The sequence below is a fragment of the Argopecten irradians genome, chromosome 8, assembly GCF_041381155.1.
Source record: "Argopecten irradians isolate NY chromosome 8, Ai_NY, whole genome shotgun sequence".
Classification (NCBI taxonomy): Eukaryota; Metazoa; Mollusca; class Bivalvia; order Pectinida; family Pectinidae; genus Argopecten; species Argopecten irradians.
The window spans coordinates 27,857,844-27,877,529 of record NC_091141.1 but is presented as its reverse complement, the minus strand read 5'-3'; the positions used below and the strand labels follow the sequence as shown (position 1 = coordinate 27,877,529).

At 35.4% G+C, this 19,686-nt stretch overlaps 1 protein-coding gene across 2 annotated transcripts; it reads left to right on the top strand.

The window, feature by feature from the left end:
• Window positions 1–1,089: 1,089 nt before the first annotated feature.
• Window positions 1,090–17,824, top strand: LOC138330035 (DNA damage-regulated autophagy modulator protein 1-like). 2 transcript variants are annotated; one of them, XM_069277401.1, is made up of 9 exons: window positions 1,090–1,907; window positions 7,508–7,643; window positions 9,521–9,574; window positions 10,172–10,239; window positions 10,862–11,025; window positions 12,555–12,756; window positions 13,050–13,108; window positions 13,466–13,609; window positions 15,430–17,824. In XM_069277401.1, exons 2-9 carry the CDS (start codon window positions 7,552–7,554, stop codon window positions 15,532–15,534), a joined length of 888 nt encoding a protein of 295 aa, XP_069133502.1. In that variant the 5' UTR covers window positions 1,090–1,907; window positions 7,508–7,551; the 3' UTR covers window positions 15,535–17,824. The 2 variants fall into 2 exon arrangements, with proteins under 2 accessions (XP_069133502.1, XP_069133501.1); XM_069277400.1 differs by lacking the exon at window positions 1,090–1,907 and adding an exon at window positions 1,953–2,294.
• The last annotated feature ends 1,862 nt before the right edge of the window (window positions 17,825–19,686 follow it).

The window sequence follows — 19,686 nt, the reverse complement described above, 5'->3', positions numbered from 1 at the left end:
CATCCACGTTCAACACTCATCAATCCACGTTCACACACTCACCCATCCACGTTCATATACTCATTAACCCACGTTCACACACTCAACCATCCACGTTCACACACTCACCCTTCCACGTTCACACAAGTTCACACACTCATCAATCCACGTTCATACACTCATTAACCCACGTTCACATACTCATTAACCCAAGTTCACACACTCACAATCCCACGTTCACACACTTTCGATCAATCCACGTTCACACACTCTTCAATCCACGTTCACATACTCATTAAGCCACGTTCACATACTCATTAACCCAAGTTCACACACTCACAATCCCACGTTCACACACTTTCGATCAATCCACGTTCACATACTCTTCAATCCACGTTCACACACTCATTAACCCACGTTCACACACCCATTAACCCAAGTTCACACACTCACAATCCCACGTTCACCGTAACACTCATTGCCAATCCACGTTCACACACTCATTAATCCACGTTCACACTCATCAATCCACGTTCACACATTCATTAATCCAAGTTCACATACAAACTTATTAATTAATCCATGTCTCGACTCGGACCATTGGTTTTGTTACAATTTACACACATACATATATACCTATACTATTTACGGTAGGTCTATTTCACAAAATGGCAGATTCGAACTTAGCCATGAGATTATGCCTTTTGATATATATGATCAATGGACACCAGGACAAGCTCCACTTTGCCCGTGGTCAACATAAATGAGTGTTATCTTTGACGGCATGCTTCATTTAGATAAGTATACTATAAAATGGGAAGACTACCACAAAGAAACTCAGCACGAATAGGCCTATACCGCAGCCTCCCAAAACGGATAGCCTAGCTCAACGGTCAGCCGTGTTAATAGGACTTAACCCTAATGAGCCCATTTTTATTTGCATGTTAAGCAATCTGTAACAATTCTTGCTTGATAATGTACTGATATCAATTCTCATCTGAATGGCAAGAAAATATTTTCTGGAGCACTCCATAACCTTTAACACGATAGGCCTCTAACATCCATACGAGTATTTTATAATAACCCGTCGTGTGGCGGTTGATCCCGGAGAGTGATAGGCAGCAGATGGGCTGTTTGATTATACTAAACTACTCGGCCATTTATCGACTAGGGCCACATGCCTACTGTTTTTGTAGAATTTCGGTGAAATAGAAGTTCCAGATGGGGTTTCCGAATGATATCGTTAATTCCTCATGACACCGCCGTGCACTGTGATGGGATAATAAGGAGAGGTATCGATGGCAACGCTTGACCCCGCTAATATCCTGATATGAATTGCTCCGTTTGAGATATTCGCGGAAACGCTCGTTGGGAATTTCTTTTTTGACGAAATCATTTTATTTTTCTTATTCGTTTCATGTAAATAACTTTATATTCATGTATTTGATGCGAGTCATAGATGAAAGCGTGTGTATAATGCCAAAAGACCCTTCACGTGTGTTGTATGGAACGGACGCATTGTGTGCTTCGCTTGAGTAACTGGAATGTTTGTTGTGTACACCAGATGTATACGATATGAAGATGACGATGCTTTATAAGGTGCAGTCTCTCAACGGTAGATTCCGTATGTGTATAGATACACGTACATGTGTTGGTTGTGTAGATGGACAGTAAAAGTGTCCTTCGACTGTAAAGATGTTTTCTCACGTAGTACCGTTATTGTTGTTTATAAATAGAATGACGCAAATATAAAATGTAACTTTCCATTTCTAACGGAGGAATTCCCGGTCATACATCAACTCGGACATTTCACAATACCAGTGACATTTAAAAATACTCTCGTGCGCTTCAGACTGTGATACTTTACAATACTGCCGTGCGCCTCAAGAGTGGACGCTTCGTGGACATTTTCTACAGGTGTGATACAGGTGAGTCAGCTGTGCTTGCTGTTAGGGGAATAGATAACGCCATTTGTGACACTCACCTTTTATGACGGCAACACTACTGATTTACCACCTCAGTCATACAAGGCTTCATTTGTTTACATCAAAGTATGGTTTGGAATTGCGTGCGGAAGTGATATTGTGTGTGCATTATAAAGTACCGTTAGATTACAGTTTCGAGCACGTGTTTTTTTTTCTATATGTGTAAATAGTAATGTAGTGTAGTGACCGAAAGCTTCCTATAAATTGTGGAGGTAGTTAGCTTATCACGAGGCCTGTTTACACTAGTATGTATGACTCGTAGAGGATGGTACCGATATATAGACGGAACGTTGATAACGGATTTCGGTTACTTTCTGAAGTATCTGTATGGTAAGTGGGTCTCGCAGATAAAATCATACGACAGTATATATCCTGGTGATGTATTAATGTCAACGAGCGGTTTCCCCCGGGACCTTACTTTAGTACATATATATACACGTAGATGATGTGTGTGAAATAATTAAACGTATCTTGTCTTACAGGAATATATAATTGACCTTTGTTTGAAATGTTGAACTCTGTGATAACCCGGTTATTATCAGATTTATTTCAATACCACTGTTCTCGTACACAGGCTTGGTGTATGTAATAACCATTGATATTATCGTTAATTATAAGTGGTCTAACCAGGGTTGTACACACGTGGTACAGTATTTATACTATGTATACGCCAGAAATAAATACACAAGGCGATAAGGATCATATTTATATTTTACTTACACATGTATATATATGTCAGTTTAGGTGATGCTTGTCTTGGTCACGTGTGTAGTTCCTTTGTTCAATTAACATAATCCTTCGAGCGCAACACGAGGCCCGATGTGCAATAAAATATTCACAATCTCCATAAATATCGATCAAGTCTTAGTGATAAAGTATGGGATTTTTCATAATATGTACCTTATATCAGTCGTAGGAAATAGCTTTTACTGGCGGGAAATCCAGAAATTTTGCCTGAGGACTTGTTATCTTGACGCACTGGACGAGTGTTAGAATGAACTCGGCCAACACGACCTTGTTACAGACACTTCTCTGTCACTATCAATTCAGCTCAATCTCGTTACTAACTGGGGTTTATAACTGTGGCAGTCTGTCCGGTCCAGGTTTCTGTAGTTGCTGAAGATGTTGTAGTTTGTATTTAATTTGTGTGATGTACGCCGAAGATATTTTTGAAAGCGTTTGATTGTTCGTTGGTCATTCGTTCGATACCTCGCGTGACATTTCGCGTCGATTGTTACTGTTCGTTTAGATAATGTGCTTGACCTTTCTCAATTTGACACTGATGACCAAATTCTTACAATATTCATTTTCGTTTCGGTTAATTAGACTCTTGGATGCACAAGATTAATTTGATGATTTACATGTATATTGGTAAATGACACACTAGATAGTTTGATAGTTTCCATGCCCGTAACCTGTGCGGCTCCATATTATACCTCTGTTTGACTTATACACGTGTATATTTAAGCACTGAAGTATTGGAGTCTTTGATATGGGAACAGGCTGTTTATTAATAGTATTAATCTCCATGTTGATAAGAATATACGCCAGGATTAGCAAGTTCCAAGACAACATGGCAGACCAGTATTAGCTTGTGGGAGGCTTATATCAGTAATAAACTTGGTGTTGGTTGCTGGTAAAAGGTTTATATCGGTTTCGATATAACGTTGACATTTCGTAGTATATTAGAAATTATCTCGGTTTTGATGGCGTAATCGTTTGTAATCGGAAGTAAAAGCCCTTTCTGATATTATTTGTGTTAAGTGATCGGAACCCCTTTATTGTTTATGGATGACATGTACTATACATCGTGGTGGATATATATTACTAAAAATGACAATTTAGCCTAAACCTGCATTGATATTTGGATTTATATACATCAAGCCTGTACTAGCACCGCTTCCGAAAGAAATGTTGGAGTACAAATGTAGTTGTATTGCTGCGAGTCCACCGAGGTCAATTAGTGCAATGCTAAAGATCACTTTAATTATAAAAAGGCAATAACCAACTTCCATGGGACTATCTGTTAGATTCGTGTTACTTGACTCCAGCTCGGGTACATATATTAGTTACACAGTTTGTAAGTGACCTAATACGGAAACAAATATTGGGTCTAACATAACCTTTTATCCTGCAAGTGTCCCACATACTGACCGATAACTGCTGCCGGATAAACTTGTGCTTTATCCGTCAATACGAAATGCTTTATCCGTCAATACGATCACGTGAATTTGTTTCATATTTCACGGAACTTTTTATAACTTGACCCAGAACTTGAACATTTCGGTGAATGAAACGTCATTCAGTCCCGCTAAAAATTGACATCACATTCACCGGAATGACATCATTTTTACGGTATCGAAAATCTCGCACGGTGGTGTCGGCTTTTTCTTGGCTTATAGCAAAGGTATGTAATGTAGACTATTTCTTTGATGAGTAACTATTGTTTTTTTTAGTATTTTTGAAATTGTTTCAGTGATATTACACACTGAATAGAATTATTGGTACTGTTTGCAAATGCGCTTATATATTCCCCACGGTAGTAGAAAGGAGTACACTCTCATTCGGTTAAATGAATGAATCTTTTCATCCGCATCAAATCGCCTCGAGCCGAACCAAGTAAATAACTGGAAATTGGTTCGTCATGTAGGATAAACAGAATACACGGTTAGTATCCAGTGATCGCCAAATCCCAAAATGAGAACATTTGAGAAATTCAACAGAGTTCCAAACTTGAAGTATGCATGTAGATCTACAGAAATATTTTTAACGAAACAAGTGGACTCGCCATCAGCACTGATCAGTTTCAATTTAGGGGGAGATAATCTATCTACTCATCTGGGAAAAATTCTTATACAAATGTTTACTGTAAAAGTTCGAGTCCGGTGACAAGCGTGATGAAGTTTTTTTTCTACTAAAGGAAGATATATAACACTTTTAGTTTCCGTCGTTTTATACACATGGATATACATGAGAAATGAATGTTTCTTTTTTGTAGGTTTGATAAGTTATACCACACGAGTCCTTCACAGATACATTAACTGGCCATGGCCAATTTACTTTAATCCAGTATGCTGATGTCCAGTCCATATTTATCATCATTCGCCGTAATTTGTCTCTAACTAAGCATGTCCTACACAGGCCGTTAGCTGCATGTTAATGTCAACAGATTAACATCTCTCTGTTTCCTCTTATCGTGTCAGCGTCTGACAGGCATGCAGGGTGAATCTTAGTCCCGTGTAGTCACCGAGTTGGTTTAACCATTAGTTTTTAATAGTTGATAATCTCTTATATCAGATATTACAATTGACGGAATGTTTAATTATTCTAGCAGCTAAATTTGATGTTTCCATTGTGTGACGATTATAGGTATATCTAGGATCGCCGATATTCCAGTGGTTACTATCACTGTCCATGTGGATATGATAAGGGAAGTGATTGTAAACCCTGGAATATCAAGGATGTAGATGAAACATCATACTGACAACAGACAAATCGACCACATCCCCGCGTCACTGGGTGTAATGAAGGAGAAGAATGCTTAAAAATGGTTAAATGATTTAGGAAGTGAAGATTTTGATCGTTTCCGATGAGTTTCATCCGAGTATATACTTCAGGGCTACATGCATTACGGTCTCACCTAAATATTTGTTGGAGAGTCTATGATCATGATGTCAAGGTCGTTCTCACAGCAGCCAGTTACATGTGGATACCTAGAGCAATTAATCCGGTAGCTTTCACCAGATGTTAGGTACACACATGTTTTAGGATGTGTTGACATTATCTATGTACCGCTGTGAGATGGTGGTGCTGGTACCAATTAGTACAGATATAATACAGAAGGTATATATCTACGGAAGGAAGTAATCAGGATCCAACACCTGTTGTACATATCAATCTACATACACTTCACAGATCTTGTGACGTATCGATTTTGTTCCATGAACCGTTACGTAATCGCTATACATAACTTTAATGTCATCATTTAAGTAATTATTTAATTGTCCATCACGGATATCAATATCCTAGAGGGTGTTGATTAAAAAATTTAAGTTCCTTAAAAATTACAATACCATAGAAAACTTATTCTGATTTGCCTCGAATGAGGTCACAACACCAAACAAATACAAGATATGTTAAATTCATTAGCCACGTACACTAAAAAGTGTGATTTAACAGTCAATACAGATAAAACAAAGTTACTGGTTTTTTTTTTTTAACAGTCAATACAGATAAAACAAAGTTTTTGGTTTTTTTTTTTTTTAGAAATGGTGGAATTCTGAGAAATAATGAAAATTGAACATATAGTGGATGTCATTCAAATATTGACAATGAATTTAATTACCTCGGTAATTACTATTAATGCCATGTAGGTAACATTTTGGTGATAAGTTAAAGTTCTATTTTAGTATTGAAGTGTTTGCTGTCTGTATTTTTTGTCCATTACTGGTCCCACTATTCCTCAATGAAGGAATCTTTCTGAAAGTTCAAACGACGTTTTTATTAGATTCAAGATGTAGGTCCTTCTCAAACTGGATGCACTTGATCCCTCGCGGCATTTCCATTTTGGTACAAATCCAAACTTAACATGAGCATATTGAATGTTTTATTGACTGTGTCCATCAAACGAAGGACGAATGTTTCCTCTGCTTTCCTTGGACATGGATCGCTGTAGGGTTGGCGCCAAGGTTCTGTAATACCAATGGTTGGGATTCTTGTTTTTGTCCAGCAGTACTCTTCAGCAGGGTGATCCTACTAGCATATTTTGTTATAACGTATAGTCAGTAAGTTCGCGAATTCGAAAATTTGATTCGCAAAATATTGAGAAATGGTTAAATTATGATAAAAAGTTATCTACACCGAAAGGCAGACCGCAAAAATTGAAAATCTGTAATCACGAAAATTTGTTTCGCAAAATATTAAGAAATGGTTGAATTATGATAAAAAGTTATCTATACCGAAAGTCAGACCGCAAAAATTTAAAACCGTTAAAATTGAAAATTGTTGTTTTTAATTGAAATCGCGAACATAACACGATATCCGCTAAAGTTGACGCCTCGTGTAGACAGACACGAGCGTCTCTGGTGGAGCGATAACAACAGGAGATTAACAAAATAAACATTATACCACCTGTCATCACATATCTATTGTTTCAGCTAGAGCCTCACTTATTCCTATTTGTCACATTAAGTCAGCTTCCCATGTAGTTCTAAATACAGCAATACCTCCAACATAAGTGTTACTGTTTCCGTAGTTCGATTTCTGTGTTTATGTATTATAGTTTTGTATGTTTACTTTGTTATTTACAATACCTATGAGTTACGATAAAGACGGCAGATGGAGTCTGATGATGGTGTTGTTACAGTAAGGTAGAAACAATATTTGGTCTTTATATTATGCCGCATAAAATAATGTATATATGTTATGTTTGAAATACCAGAAATACGTATCGTGTATCATATAAAATGTCAAACTACTTAACGGTAGCGCATGATTTGGTAAAGTCTGTACCAGCATTGTTATACACACTTATTTATTTCCAGAATATTACAGAGGAGAAAGGACAAGGCCGGCTGACGTGTGTACCATGCTGCTCGTGGCTGCCAAGTGTCTGGGAGGATGTATGTGGCTACTCCCAATTCTCACGTTCACCTGGATCATGTCCTGGTGTTTTGTGACGTAAGTATTGTAGCTAGCACCTGTACATGGCACTTGGTAATACTAGTAATACCCGTGTATATCCGTTCTAGGAAATTGCATAAACGTGATAAGTGTACGTTACATATCTATTTGTATTGTACGACCTATCAGTAACTAGGTCACAATGAGACTCTCAATACAGAACTAGGTCACAGCAATACCCCGCCATTCCAAAATAGGTCATAACGACTCATGCCATTCAGATATAGGTCACAGCGATATCCTCAATACAGAATTAGGTAACAGCGACACTCGCCATACAGAACTAGGTTACAGCTACACTCGACATACAGAACTAGGTCATAAAAACACATGTCATACAGAAATAGGCCATAGTGACACACTCTATACGAAACTAGGTTACAGCGACACAAACCATACTGCACAAAGTCACAGCAACACCATCCAAACTGAACCAAGTCACAACGACAACTGTCCTACAGAGCAAGGTCCTAACGATACTTCAATACAGATATAGGTCACGACGACATCCTCAATACAGAAATAGGTCACAGCGAAACCTGTACAGACCTTCGACATGCTCCATACATAACTAGGCCATACAGAACTGGGTCATAACGATACCCGTTGTACAAAACTAGTTCACAACAACACCGTTCATACAGAAATAGGTCATAGCGACACCCTCTATACGAAACTAGGTCACAGCGACACAAACCATACTGACCAAAGCAACATCCGCCAAACAGAACAAGGTCACAGAGAAATTTTCCATACAGAAGTAGGTCACAACGAAATCTTCCATTCAGAACTAGGTCACAGCGAAATATTTCATACAGAAGTAGGTCACAGTGACACTCGCCATACAGAACTAGGTCACGGTTACACCCGCCATACAGAACTAGGGCACGGTGACACCCGCCATACAGAACAAGGTCACGGTGACACCAGCCATACATCTAGCTACATCTATATAAGTCACAACGACAAACATATATAATTAGGTCACATTGACACTTTTCAAACAGAAATAGATCAAACTGGGGTTAGATCAGAATCTCCAATGACTAAAGAAACCATAGGTATAGTACACCTTGTCTGATTTCCTATTTCAAGTAAGCTTGCTGCTATTTTCAGAACAGCATCTTCAGTTTTGGCAACTGCCTCAATTGCGATTTCCAATATGCTTCATTTTCACCATTTCTGCGATATCAACAAATGCCATTTTTTGTTAATAAAGTAAGGAAAAGATGTAGGTCATAAGTGTGGATAATTTGACTCAAGACAAATAGAACAAATTCGATTTTAACATGATTGAAAACTGAGATTTGTAAATCATTTTGAAATACACCATTATACATTGTTAATATCTATTTATTAACAAAAATTTAAAAAAAAAAAACAAAAAAAAAACAAAAACAAAAAAAAACACCATTTCGTGCAATAAAGGCCCACTACCTTTCCGAAACGGCTTTTAATTTTTAAAATGGAAATGTAAAACGAGATTGATAATTTTGTAGAGTCGCAAAAGTTATCAACTTACCGGTAATTCTACACTTATCATCACCTTCTGAACAATTTAATTTAAATAAATAAAATGTTAATTTTCATAACGCGGGTCGTCTTATGTTTCCCGCCGTCGTCCTAAATGCCGCGCGGTAGTTGATTATCACTGCGCCAGAAGGAAAAACAGTGAAATGAAACCCAACTGTTACCATATAAATTATTACGCAGGATATCTTGCATAAGCTTCATGTCGTAACCTCATCTTAGGCCATCGACATATATTTTCTTATGTGATCTATGATTTTTAGAAACCTTTAAATTTTGCTCCGGAAAGGTAGTGGGCCTTTAATGACGATATGGCTTTGAATTAACTTTATTTTGTTTAACAGATACGGAATTGCAGTAGCAAATAACCACACATTTCCAGACTTCCCGTATATAAGGTAGGTTGACTTTATAATCATTCTGTTTTTTGGAAGTTATCTAATATCTGATAAAAAATAACAGAAATGAAAACCGGTTCATTTTATTGTACACACAAGTTTACAAGTTTTTATTTCTTCCAAATGCAAAGCACGCATCAGGGGAACAGTGCAAACGTTTTCATTATTAATATGACATGTAGAAGCACAAGGTGACAGAGGACAATATGTCAGTCAGTATGGTAATTAGCTACATATGTATATAAGACGTGTGATGACTACAGAAGCAACACTGATACTGATGACAAATAACAATGTGAAAAAAGAACTAAAGCAAAAGCAAAATATGATAATCATGCGTGTATCTATTTTACACGATGGGATTTGAATTTATATGTTTTAACACTGAAATTAGATATATCACAAGCCTTCAAATTTATAAGAAGCAGTGAGGATGAAACAATACAAAAAATTCCGATAATACGATCAGATAACTTACTTTGTTTATATCGTCAAGTATGTAAACCTGAAAGTAAAATAAAACAATTAAGTAAGATTGTATCATTACCACCAAATACCTCTATCCAAGGACATTAAACACACATTTTGTTATTATAGCTATACTGCAGTGGAACCACCAGAACAGGGCATTTTCACCATTACCATAGCAATCGGAGCAGTGTTTCGTAAGTAAAGCAAACCATATATTGTATGACATAGATAACTAGGACACACGATCGAGACATTAAACTCATGTAGATTTGTAGTGTTGTAGTTACTTCAATAACCCAGACGAAAATTGATAATGAAAATGCTAAATTACTTATTAAAGATGTTCCACCGCCGACAGATACCCATCATTTGAACAAGATTTGGTGTGTAATTGTGTATATATATGTCTAATTAACACAAAAAGTAGTTTAAAATAATTTATTTTGTTTTCGGTGTACGCGCAATCAGTACTGCATTCCATATATGACATGGTGCCACGGATTTTTATTCGGGATGGAATTAATCATTTTTTGATATTTTTATCTTGATGTAAAATCAGAAGCTCAAACTTTTCAGTGGTGCTAATGGTGTCAAGTGAGTAACTTTTGTAACTGAATAAAAATACTAAATCGTCTGCTCTCATTTTAGATAGAGAAAAATAACCATTTGTCAGCTGTGGAGCATCTTTAAGTTATTAACGTCGTTCCATTAGTCTCCAGTACTTCAATTTTGATTGTCCCAAAATTTATTACAGTTACCACAAGAGACTAAGTGAAATCCATATTTACAACTTTATTTGCTTTTCTTTATTGACAGTGGCCGCTAACGCTGAGATGCAATATCTGTTCATCAAAAAGTTGTTAATACACCACCATCCTGTGGAATCGTTTAATCTGAAAAGATGGACGATAATTAATAAAGTAGGTCTGAGTCTGGGAATGCTGTCCGGACTAGGTTTGCTGTTCGTCGCCTGTTTCCAGGTAAATACATGATAGTTGTTGATTTCAGGATCTGGTTAGATAGATGCAAAAAGGACTTGAACATTATATGTGGGGACTACGAACGAACTTTATAAGTTTACATTTGTTCACAATATCGCGTATGAACAATAGCTATTTAGCTTTTTGGATGTGATATTGCAGACTAGTTTTGTGATTTCTTAACACTGTCATTTTCACACAAGTATACATTATCTTTTAAGATATTTTATTAATCGACCACCCAGTTCGATCGATCATTTGTTATTACATGTATTTTGTAAGTCAACCAATCGTATATTGTTATTTTATAAGTTGACCAATCACATGCCGTTATGTTATAGGTCGACCAATCACTCTGTATTCTGTATGTCTACTAATCATTTACAATTACTTTAACACACTTTAAGTTATATGTGCCGTATTTTTCATAGTCACGAATCAAGAAGAGCTTTTGATATGTTATTCAACTCCAAAAGTTACCAACATTTTGAAAATTACAATACATTCAATGTATAGGTTTTAGTTTTAAAAGTACAAAAGAGAGCTGAAAATGATATTTGGCAGTACTGCCAAAAATCATTATTAACATCTTCAGTGTAGTGAAATGAGTTCATACGGTCAGACAATGAAGCCATATTGTTGTCCACAATTTCATTGCACATTTTTACAGTATTATTAGTAATGTGATTTCTGAAGGTATGTCTCCATCTAAACGTGTATATGGCATAAAAAACAAGAGTTTCACAGTGCATAACCTATTTGTTCCAACTAACGTTTATAAGGCATTATATTTGTTTGTCTGTCCATTTGAATGATTTTCACAGCTTTATTCATTAAAACTTATGGTTTTAAATAGATAATTGAAGAAAAAATAACATGTCAAAATTTTCGGCCAGTTACGGCACATATAACTTTAAGGATATTCCTTGTTATTGATGAACAACAGTATATTTCATCGAGTGAGGTGAAAAGTCTATATCATTTACACCAGTGAAAAATATATAAATTTTCCACCTCACGAGATGAACTATTACTGGTATTCATCAAGAAACAATTAATATTCTATTTATTACATTTTTACTTCTCAATCCTAGGCTTCTTAGGCTTAGCCTAAGCCTACATATACTAGCAGTAAGTGTGTTTCAATCGGCCGCGATACCTTTTTAGCCCACTTTAATTAATCAAATGCACCTGAAAATATGGAAAGATGACATAATATTATAATTTTGGTTTGATATTTACAAAAGAAATCCTGCCAAAATGATATTTGTACTTTATTGTGATTGGTTATTACACAATTTATATCTAATGAAACCGATAGTTTCACTCAGACCAAAAATAACACATATATTTTTTCACCATAAAACTTTATATTTAAATGCGAACAATGTAAATGCCATTATTCCGTGGGTCTGCCAATCAAAAGTTGTTAGCTCTGTAGATCAGCCAATTATATGTTATTTCTAAAGGTCCATCTATAATAATGTTGCTCTTTTGTAAGTTGGCCAATCACGTGTTTTAATCTACAGGTAGATACGATGAAGCCTCCTCACTATCTCGGTGCGTTCATGTGCTTTGGATGTGCCATGTTCTATGCGTGGCTACAGACCGCAATTACCTTTAAGATAGAACAGTTTGACGTCATCAGAGAGCACAGAAGTCGTCACTTCCGGATCACCAAGATTTGCCAGACTATCAGCAGTATTCTGTCATCACTTCTATTCGTCACATGTATCCTTATATTGCTAAGTCAAGTTTGGAAACATTTTGTTGTCAAAACTTCTTTTAGGTGTTTCAGTACGTCGTCCTCATTTCGCTTTACTAATACGAAATATAAACCTTGAATTGATAAAATGTGTCAAGCATAAGAACGAATCTGTATATTTTTTGATAAATTGGTTGAGTGGAAGTAGCCATGTCAATCAATAATAAAATAATTCTTGATATAACAGTTGATGATCTAAGAAATCAGATGATTGAATTTCGTTTACATTAATGTTAACATTTCCTTCACTCACAACAAGTCGCCGTTTCGAAGTATAAATACAACTCGGGTAGAGATGCCGGACTAGGCACGAAATGGGTAAGAATATGATCATACCCGTGTAAGGCGATAATATAAGCAATTCACAAACTACAAGAGTTCTGTTGTTGTCCTAGATACTTCCAAAAATCTGTAAAAACCTCGTCTAAATGATCAAGTAAATTAAAAGTAAAGATTCAAATGGGACATTATGCAAGAGATATGAGATCCTATAACCTTCCCTTTGAACTTTAACCGTGCAGCATATGTGACGCTTTACCAAAGGGCAGCACATTATGTTCTTGAAATTTGGATAGTTTTAAAACCAACAATTTGTTTGTCAAGATAATAGAGATCTAGTCATTTTACGGCAACTACACTAAATATCACATTTAAAGGTATGTTTTACATTTATAGGACACCCTCCGGACGGTATTCTTGGTATCTACGATCTCCGAGTGGCTTCTCACTTTCTCAGTAACTCTCTTCCTACTCACTTTCATTCCTGGATTCCGAATGTTCTCTCACACTCACATCAATATAGACTTCAACCCCTCTCATGTAGGTATAGATTTCAACCCCTCTCATTTAAACTTGTATAGACTTCAACCCCTCTCATGTAAGTAAAGACTTCAACCCCTCTCACGTAAGTATAGATTTCAACCCATCTCACGTAAGTATAGATTTCAACCCCTCTCATGTAAGTATAGACTTTAACCCCTCTCACGTAAGTATAGATTTCAACCCCTCTCACGTAAGTATAGACTTCAACCCCTCTCATGTAAGTATAGACTTCAACCCCTCTCACGTAAGTATAGACTTCAACCCCTCTCACGTAAGTATAGACTTCAACCCCTCTCATGTAAGTATAGACTTCAACCCCTCTCACGTAAGTATAGACTTCAACCCCTCTCACGTAAGTATAGACTTCAACCCCTCTCACGTAAGTATAGACTTCAACCCCTCTCATGTAAGTATAGACTTCAACCCCTCTTCATGTAAGTATGGACTTCAACCCCTCTTCATGTAAGTATGGATTTCAACCCCTCTTCATGTAAGTAAAGACTTCAAACCCTCTCATGTAAGTATAGACTTCAACCCCTCTCATGTATGTATAGACTTCAACCCCTCTCATGTAAGTATAGACTTCAACCCCTTTCATGTAAGTATAGACTTCAACCCCTCTCACGTAAGTATAGGGTTTTCCAAAAACATGCGTTTTGAATTTTGAATTTTTATTGTCGTTCATCAGCTGTGTCCTCGTGCGATATTTGGGCATGTCATAATTACGATTGGTTCGTCCCATGTTTCAATTTGTGGCAAATTTAGCTTCATTTCATTTCCGTGATGTTAATGGGGAGATTTACTTACCCTTCAATATTTATTCATTTTATTTCTGATCATTAAAACGTCAACAACTATGCTACTCCCAAATATTTACCACAGGTCATGATTACTAGTTAGAAATCGACTTGTAAAGTGATATGATTTCAAGTATTGTTTCTTTAAAGATGCTTTTGTATACTATATGATCATTTTGATATTTACTGTTCAATTTCTGGTAATATATCATGAAATACAAATGAAGATGTATACACTAGATTGTTGTACATGTCTTCTTATTTATTGCTTGTAAAGAAAAAACAATTCAAATAAGAAAATAATTGTAGCATTTTGAATTCGGTCGATGGATGTTTTTATTGACCAAATACAATTATCAACCTCGGACTACGTCCTCGGTCGACAATTTTTCTGTGGTCAATAAAACCATGCATCGACCTCATCAAAATGCTATAATTGTATATGATGACCTGAGTTTGAAGCGTAACCACAAATGTGACAGACGACGTTGATTGTTTCGGTTTCTAACAAAGATAATGATGACTACAGTTTAATGGAGTATTAAGCATAAGAGAATGTATCTTAATGTCAATCTGAATTTGTTAATATATGTTTGACGTCGAATTGAATTATTTCAAAGGAGAACAAACTATACATTTAATTAACTGTGTCGTTTACAAACACGCATGCACCGGGTGCGTGTATTAAATGCGTGAAGTGCATCAATTGATACTGTTTTCATATGTTGTTTTTAAATTATACTTGTTACAAAATCATAAGATTGTAACTCATCACGAAGCAGAATTTACAATGCGATGCTTATTTAGTTTCACACTCATTTCAAAATGTAAAAAATCCAGAAAAATAATAAAACAAGTGTAGCATTTTCATTTCGGCCAATACATGGGTGTATCGACCACAGAAAAATTATGTATGTCTATAAGATACTGATTATGGTTTAACTGTATATCCTGTATCAAATACACAAAGGACACCACTCTAATGAATAATACCTTCACTTTTTTATTGATTTATTTCAGTTTGAAAACGGTGAAGTGGTTGTACCACTTGACGATTTTGGCAAGACTTCCATTAATGGAGAAGATGTAATTAATACCCCGGCAAATGATGACCCCAACACGTAATTTACGCTTATAAATATTTGTTATTAATGATGTCCTCCAATGATATATACATCTCATTATATTTGATATTCCTTAGTGCTCTTTTGGCAGTAAAATTGATATTACTTGATATATTTATGAATAGTTTGTTAATTTGTATACATGTCCTTTAAATACACTGCCGCCTTTATCGCATCTCTTCGTATTACACCTAAATATTGATCACGTGCATTTTATAGGTAATGAAAGATCATTTTATAGTCCGTATGAAGTATTCTGTATTTATACAAAGTAATGTTTTAAAGAAATTTGCTGTCTTGCTTATAGACAGTCAACATGATTAGATTATCTCCCCTTAGAATGAAATAAGAAGCAGAGATTCCAAAGATTAATTTTATTGTTTATTTTTGTATTTTGTAGTAAATGGTGCCCAATTTTTCAGATGTAGTGTATATTTAAAATGTATATACCTGGTTTTGTTGCATTAGTGCAGCGGTCAATGTACTTTGTATTTATTTGAATTGTGATCGATGTATGTATTTATGAAAAGTCTGTTGTAGGCTATCTTCTCTCTGTCCGTGACTAGTCTAATCACTTGATTTTAAAGATATTTTATTGTCATAATCAATAGAGATTGGACACAAGTTAATTCAACTTAGTGAAAGTTCAATCATGTTAGTCGGTATGTTGTTTTTTTTTTGACGAATTTAGAACGATTTTACAAGCAATGTAGATAGATTCGTATGTAAATCATTTGTTTATCATTATAGTGATGTGTCAGTAACCTGTTTTATTTCGTCCGTTTGTTCCGGTGGATTTAGATTGTGCAATTAAAGTGTTATATTTTATACAACAGTTTGATGAACATATGTGCCTTTAGTACTTTCATACTGAATATGTACTAGGACAATGAGTATTCTACCAAGGACGTATATACTTATAAATCCTTGATTCTACCTACTGTGTTATTGGTATGCATTTGGTAGTATAGAAACATTCACATTGTGTGTGTTTTGGATTCTAGTTAGATACTCTAATGAAGAATCAAAGTTACTGTCCTTATAAAATAACGTAAACTAGTATTTTACCTATCATATGTCTACAGTTCTATTTTTTATTACATGTATACATTTGTACGACCGATGAAGTTTTTGCTACACGAACATTAATGCTTTCAAAAACCATACCGCCATATTATTATAGGCTATCATATTTTAACGCATTGTTACAATTGACGTGATTTTATTAATTTATCATTTTTTGCAAAAGGTTCGGTCCTTAGCCTCTTTGTTTTTGTTTATTGTGTACAATTTTGACCCTAATTTATTATACAATCTTTGTCTCGTTTGCTACCTTTTTTCTCAGCTCAGATTTGGGTCATATTGGTAATGATACAGTAATTAAAGATCCTTGCTGAAAGATGGCGAAGTCACTTTCTCGTGTGTAAAACATCAATATTTTCTTATTTCTCATTTTTACCATCTAGATATATTGTTATATTATCTCTGGTACATGTGTGCTTATCGATATTTTGTTTTATTTCTTGTGTTTAACCTAAATATTGTCTTATTTGTTCAACCTAGATATTTTACTATACAATATACGAAACAATGACAAATTATTTTTGCATTTAATAATTATACTGTATTTGACTACATACAGCTGAAAACCGATCTCTCTCTCTCTTTCCACCTCCCCCCACCTCTCTCCCTTGAAAAGTACAGTGTGAATTCAACCAGGAGCGATCTAGCAATTCTAGTCCAATAGTGATATAAGTAGTTTGAAAGAGATATTATGAACCTATCCATTTTGACAGATTCAAATTTTTGCGTAGAAATTATTTTGAACAGGTCAACACACTGGTAAATTGTCACTACTAACGACAATTAGAACCATGTTAAACGTAAACTTGCGTGGGGCGCGGAAAACGTTAAAACATCATTACCACCACTAAAATATTCAGATTACAGTATTTGTTTATCCGATTCGAAATTCCTTTTTAGAGGAGTACTAGAACAAATGGTTGGATGAGTGAGAGTGAAAACAGTTAAGAAGTATTGTAATATATTTTATAATGTTAAGTTTTCTGATGTCGAACTACCCGAGGAACTTTCTTATGTATTTGTGAAGCTAAATCTTGTTATACATGAACAGTATTGCTGAAAAAACAAAGACTGTTTTAAATTATTAACAAATTTCATATAGCCTACTGCTGATTTTTATTTGTAGTTTTAAAAAAACATTGTCTGAAATATTACATTGTCTGTATTCATGTAAATGATGCTGTTCTAAATAAAGTTTGATAGTATTATTATTGTTACAATGTATTTGATATTTTTGCTTAAGAAAGAATCTTCGTTTTTTCATTGGAAATAGCACACATTTTCATAACTTATTATTAATATTGATACATGAATATCATATAAATCGCATGTAAACTGTGTAAGGAATAGTTTGATATAACGCTATATAAACTATGAATTATATAAATTTTTAATCTTATAAATCTTTGACGAAAGCTGAATTCATGCATGTGTAGTTCCTAGCTGAGCCCTTGCATGTGTTTCTGGGAAGCTTTGATTCGACGGACAACTATCTATGGTCAAGCAATATCGGATAATGTTCTGTTACATGACAAGAAGGATAACTCTATATCGTTGGTGACGGCCGTGATTCTAGTTTGGCACGCCCGTCACCAACGATATGTAGAGCTATCCTTCTTGTCATGTTTTTTGGTTCTTCAGAAAAAGGGATTCTGGAACACTCTCCTAGCGGTGAGTTCCTATTTGCATCAGAGTGCGTCTCCTCCTCCAGGTGTTCTTCAATCTCTTCTCTATTGGCCCCTAGCTTCCCCAATCTCTCTCCCCCATGAAGTACCGACGAGAAAGCGGGAGAAATATGTATGTTGTAGGGGTCACACTTGAAAACGGGAGGTGTCTGGAATGTTTTGCGATATACGCATTCTAGCTAATTACTTTCCAATTCAACACCCATTCGGAATGGGTTCTCTTTTTTAATTTTGATACTTTTTAGCAATTCTTCATATTGTACTGCCATGTATGGTATATATACATTTCAAATTAAAGGCCCACTACCTTTCCGAAACGGCTTTTAATTTTTAAAATGGGAATGTAAAACAAGATCGATAATTTTGTAGAGTCTTAAAACTTATTAACTTACCATTAATACTACATTTATCATCACCTTCTGAACGATTTGATTAAAATAAATAAAATGTTTATTTTCATAACGCGGGTCGTCTTATGTTTCCCGCCGTCGTCGTAAATACCGCGCAGTAGTTGACTTTCACTGCGCCAGACGGCAAAACAGCGAATGATTCTCCGCTGTTTTCATATATTACGCAGGAAATCTTGCATATGTTTGGTCTCGTAACCTTATTTTAGGTCATCGGCATGCATTTTCTGATGTTATTAATGTTTTTTAAGAAACCTTATATTTTGCTCCGGAAAGGTAATTAGAGGCTAAAACTTAAAGGCCCACTACCTTTCCGGAGCAAAATTTATAGGTTTCTTAAAAACATTAATAACAAAAGAAAATATATATCGATGGCTTAAGATGAGGTTACAACACCAAACATATGCAAGATTCCCTGTCTAATGTACGATAACAGTGGAGATTCATTTCGCTGTTTTGCCGTCTAGCGCAGTGATAATCAACTACCGCGCGGCATTTAGGACGACGGCGGGAAACATAAAACGACCCGCGTTATGAAAATTAACATTTTATTTATTCTAATTAAACAGCTCTGAAGGTGATGATAAGTGTGCTAGTAAACGTATAGTTAATAAATCCTGCGACTCTACAAAATTATTGATCTCGTTTTACATTCCTATTTTAAAAACCTTATATTTTGCTCCGGAAAGGTAATGGGCCTTTAAGTCAATAGTTCATAGACGTCATGGGTACATCTAAAAATATCGATATTGTCCTCGCACACACACTTCCAAAAATCGAATTATGCGTATGTTAAAATCGTGACTGTTTTTGCATGTGTAAAATTGTATTTTCACATTTGCATAATTCGATTTTTACACATGCATTAATCGGTTTTTTCATATACACGTGTATATAACAGAATCCTAAAATTATTTTTTGTCAATTACAACAGTAAAGTCAAAGACATGAATTTTTATTCTAATAAATAGCCTGAAT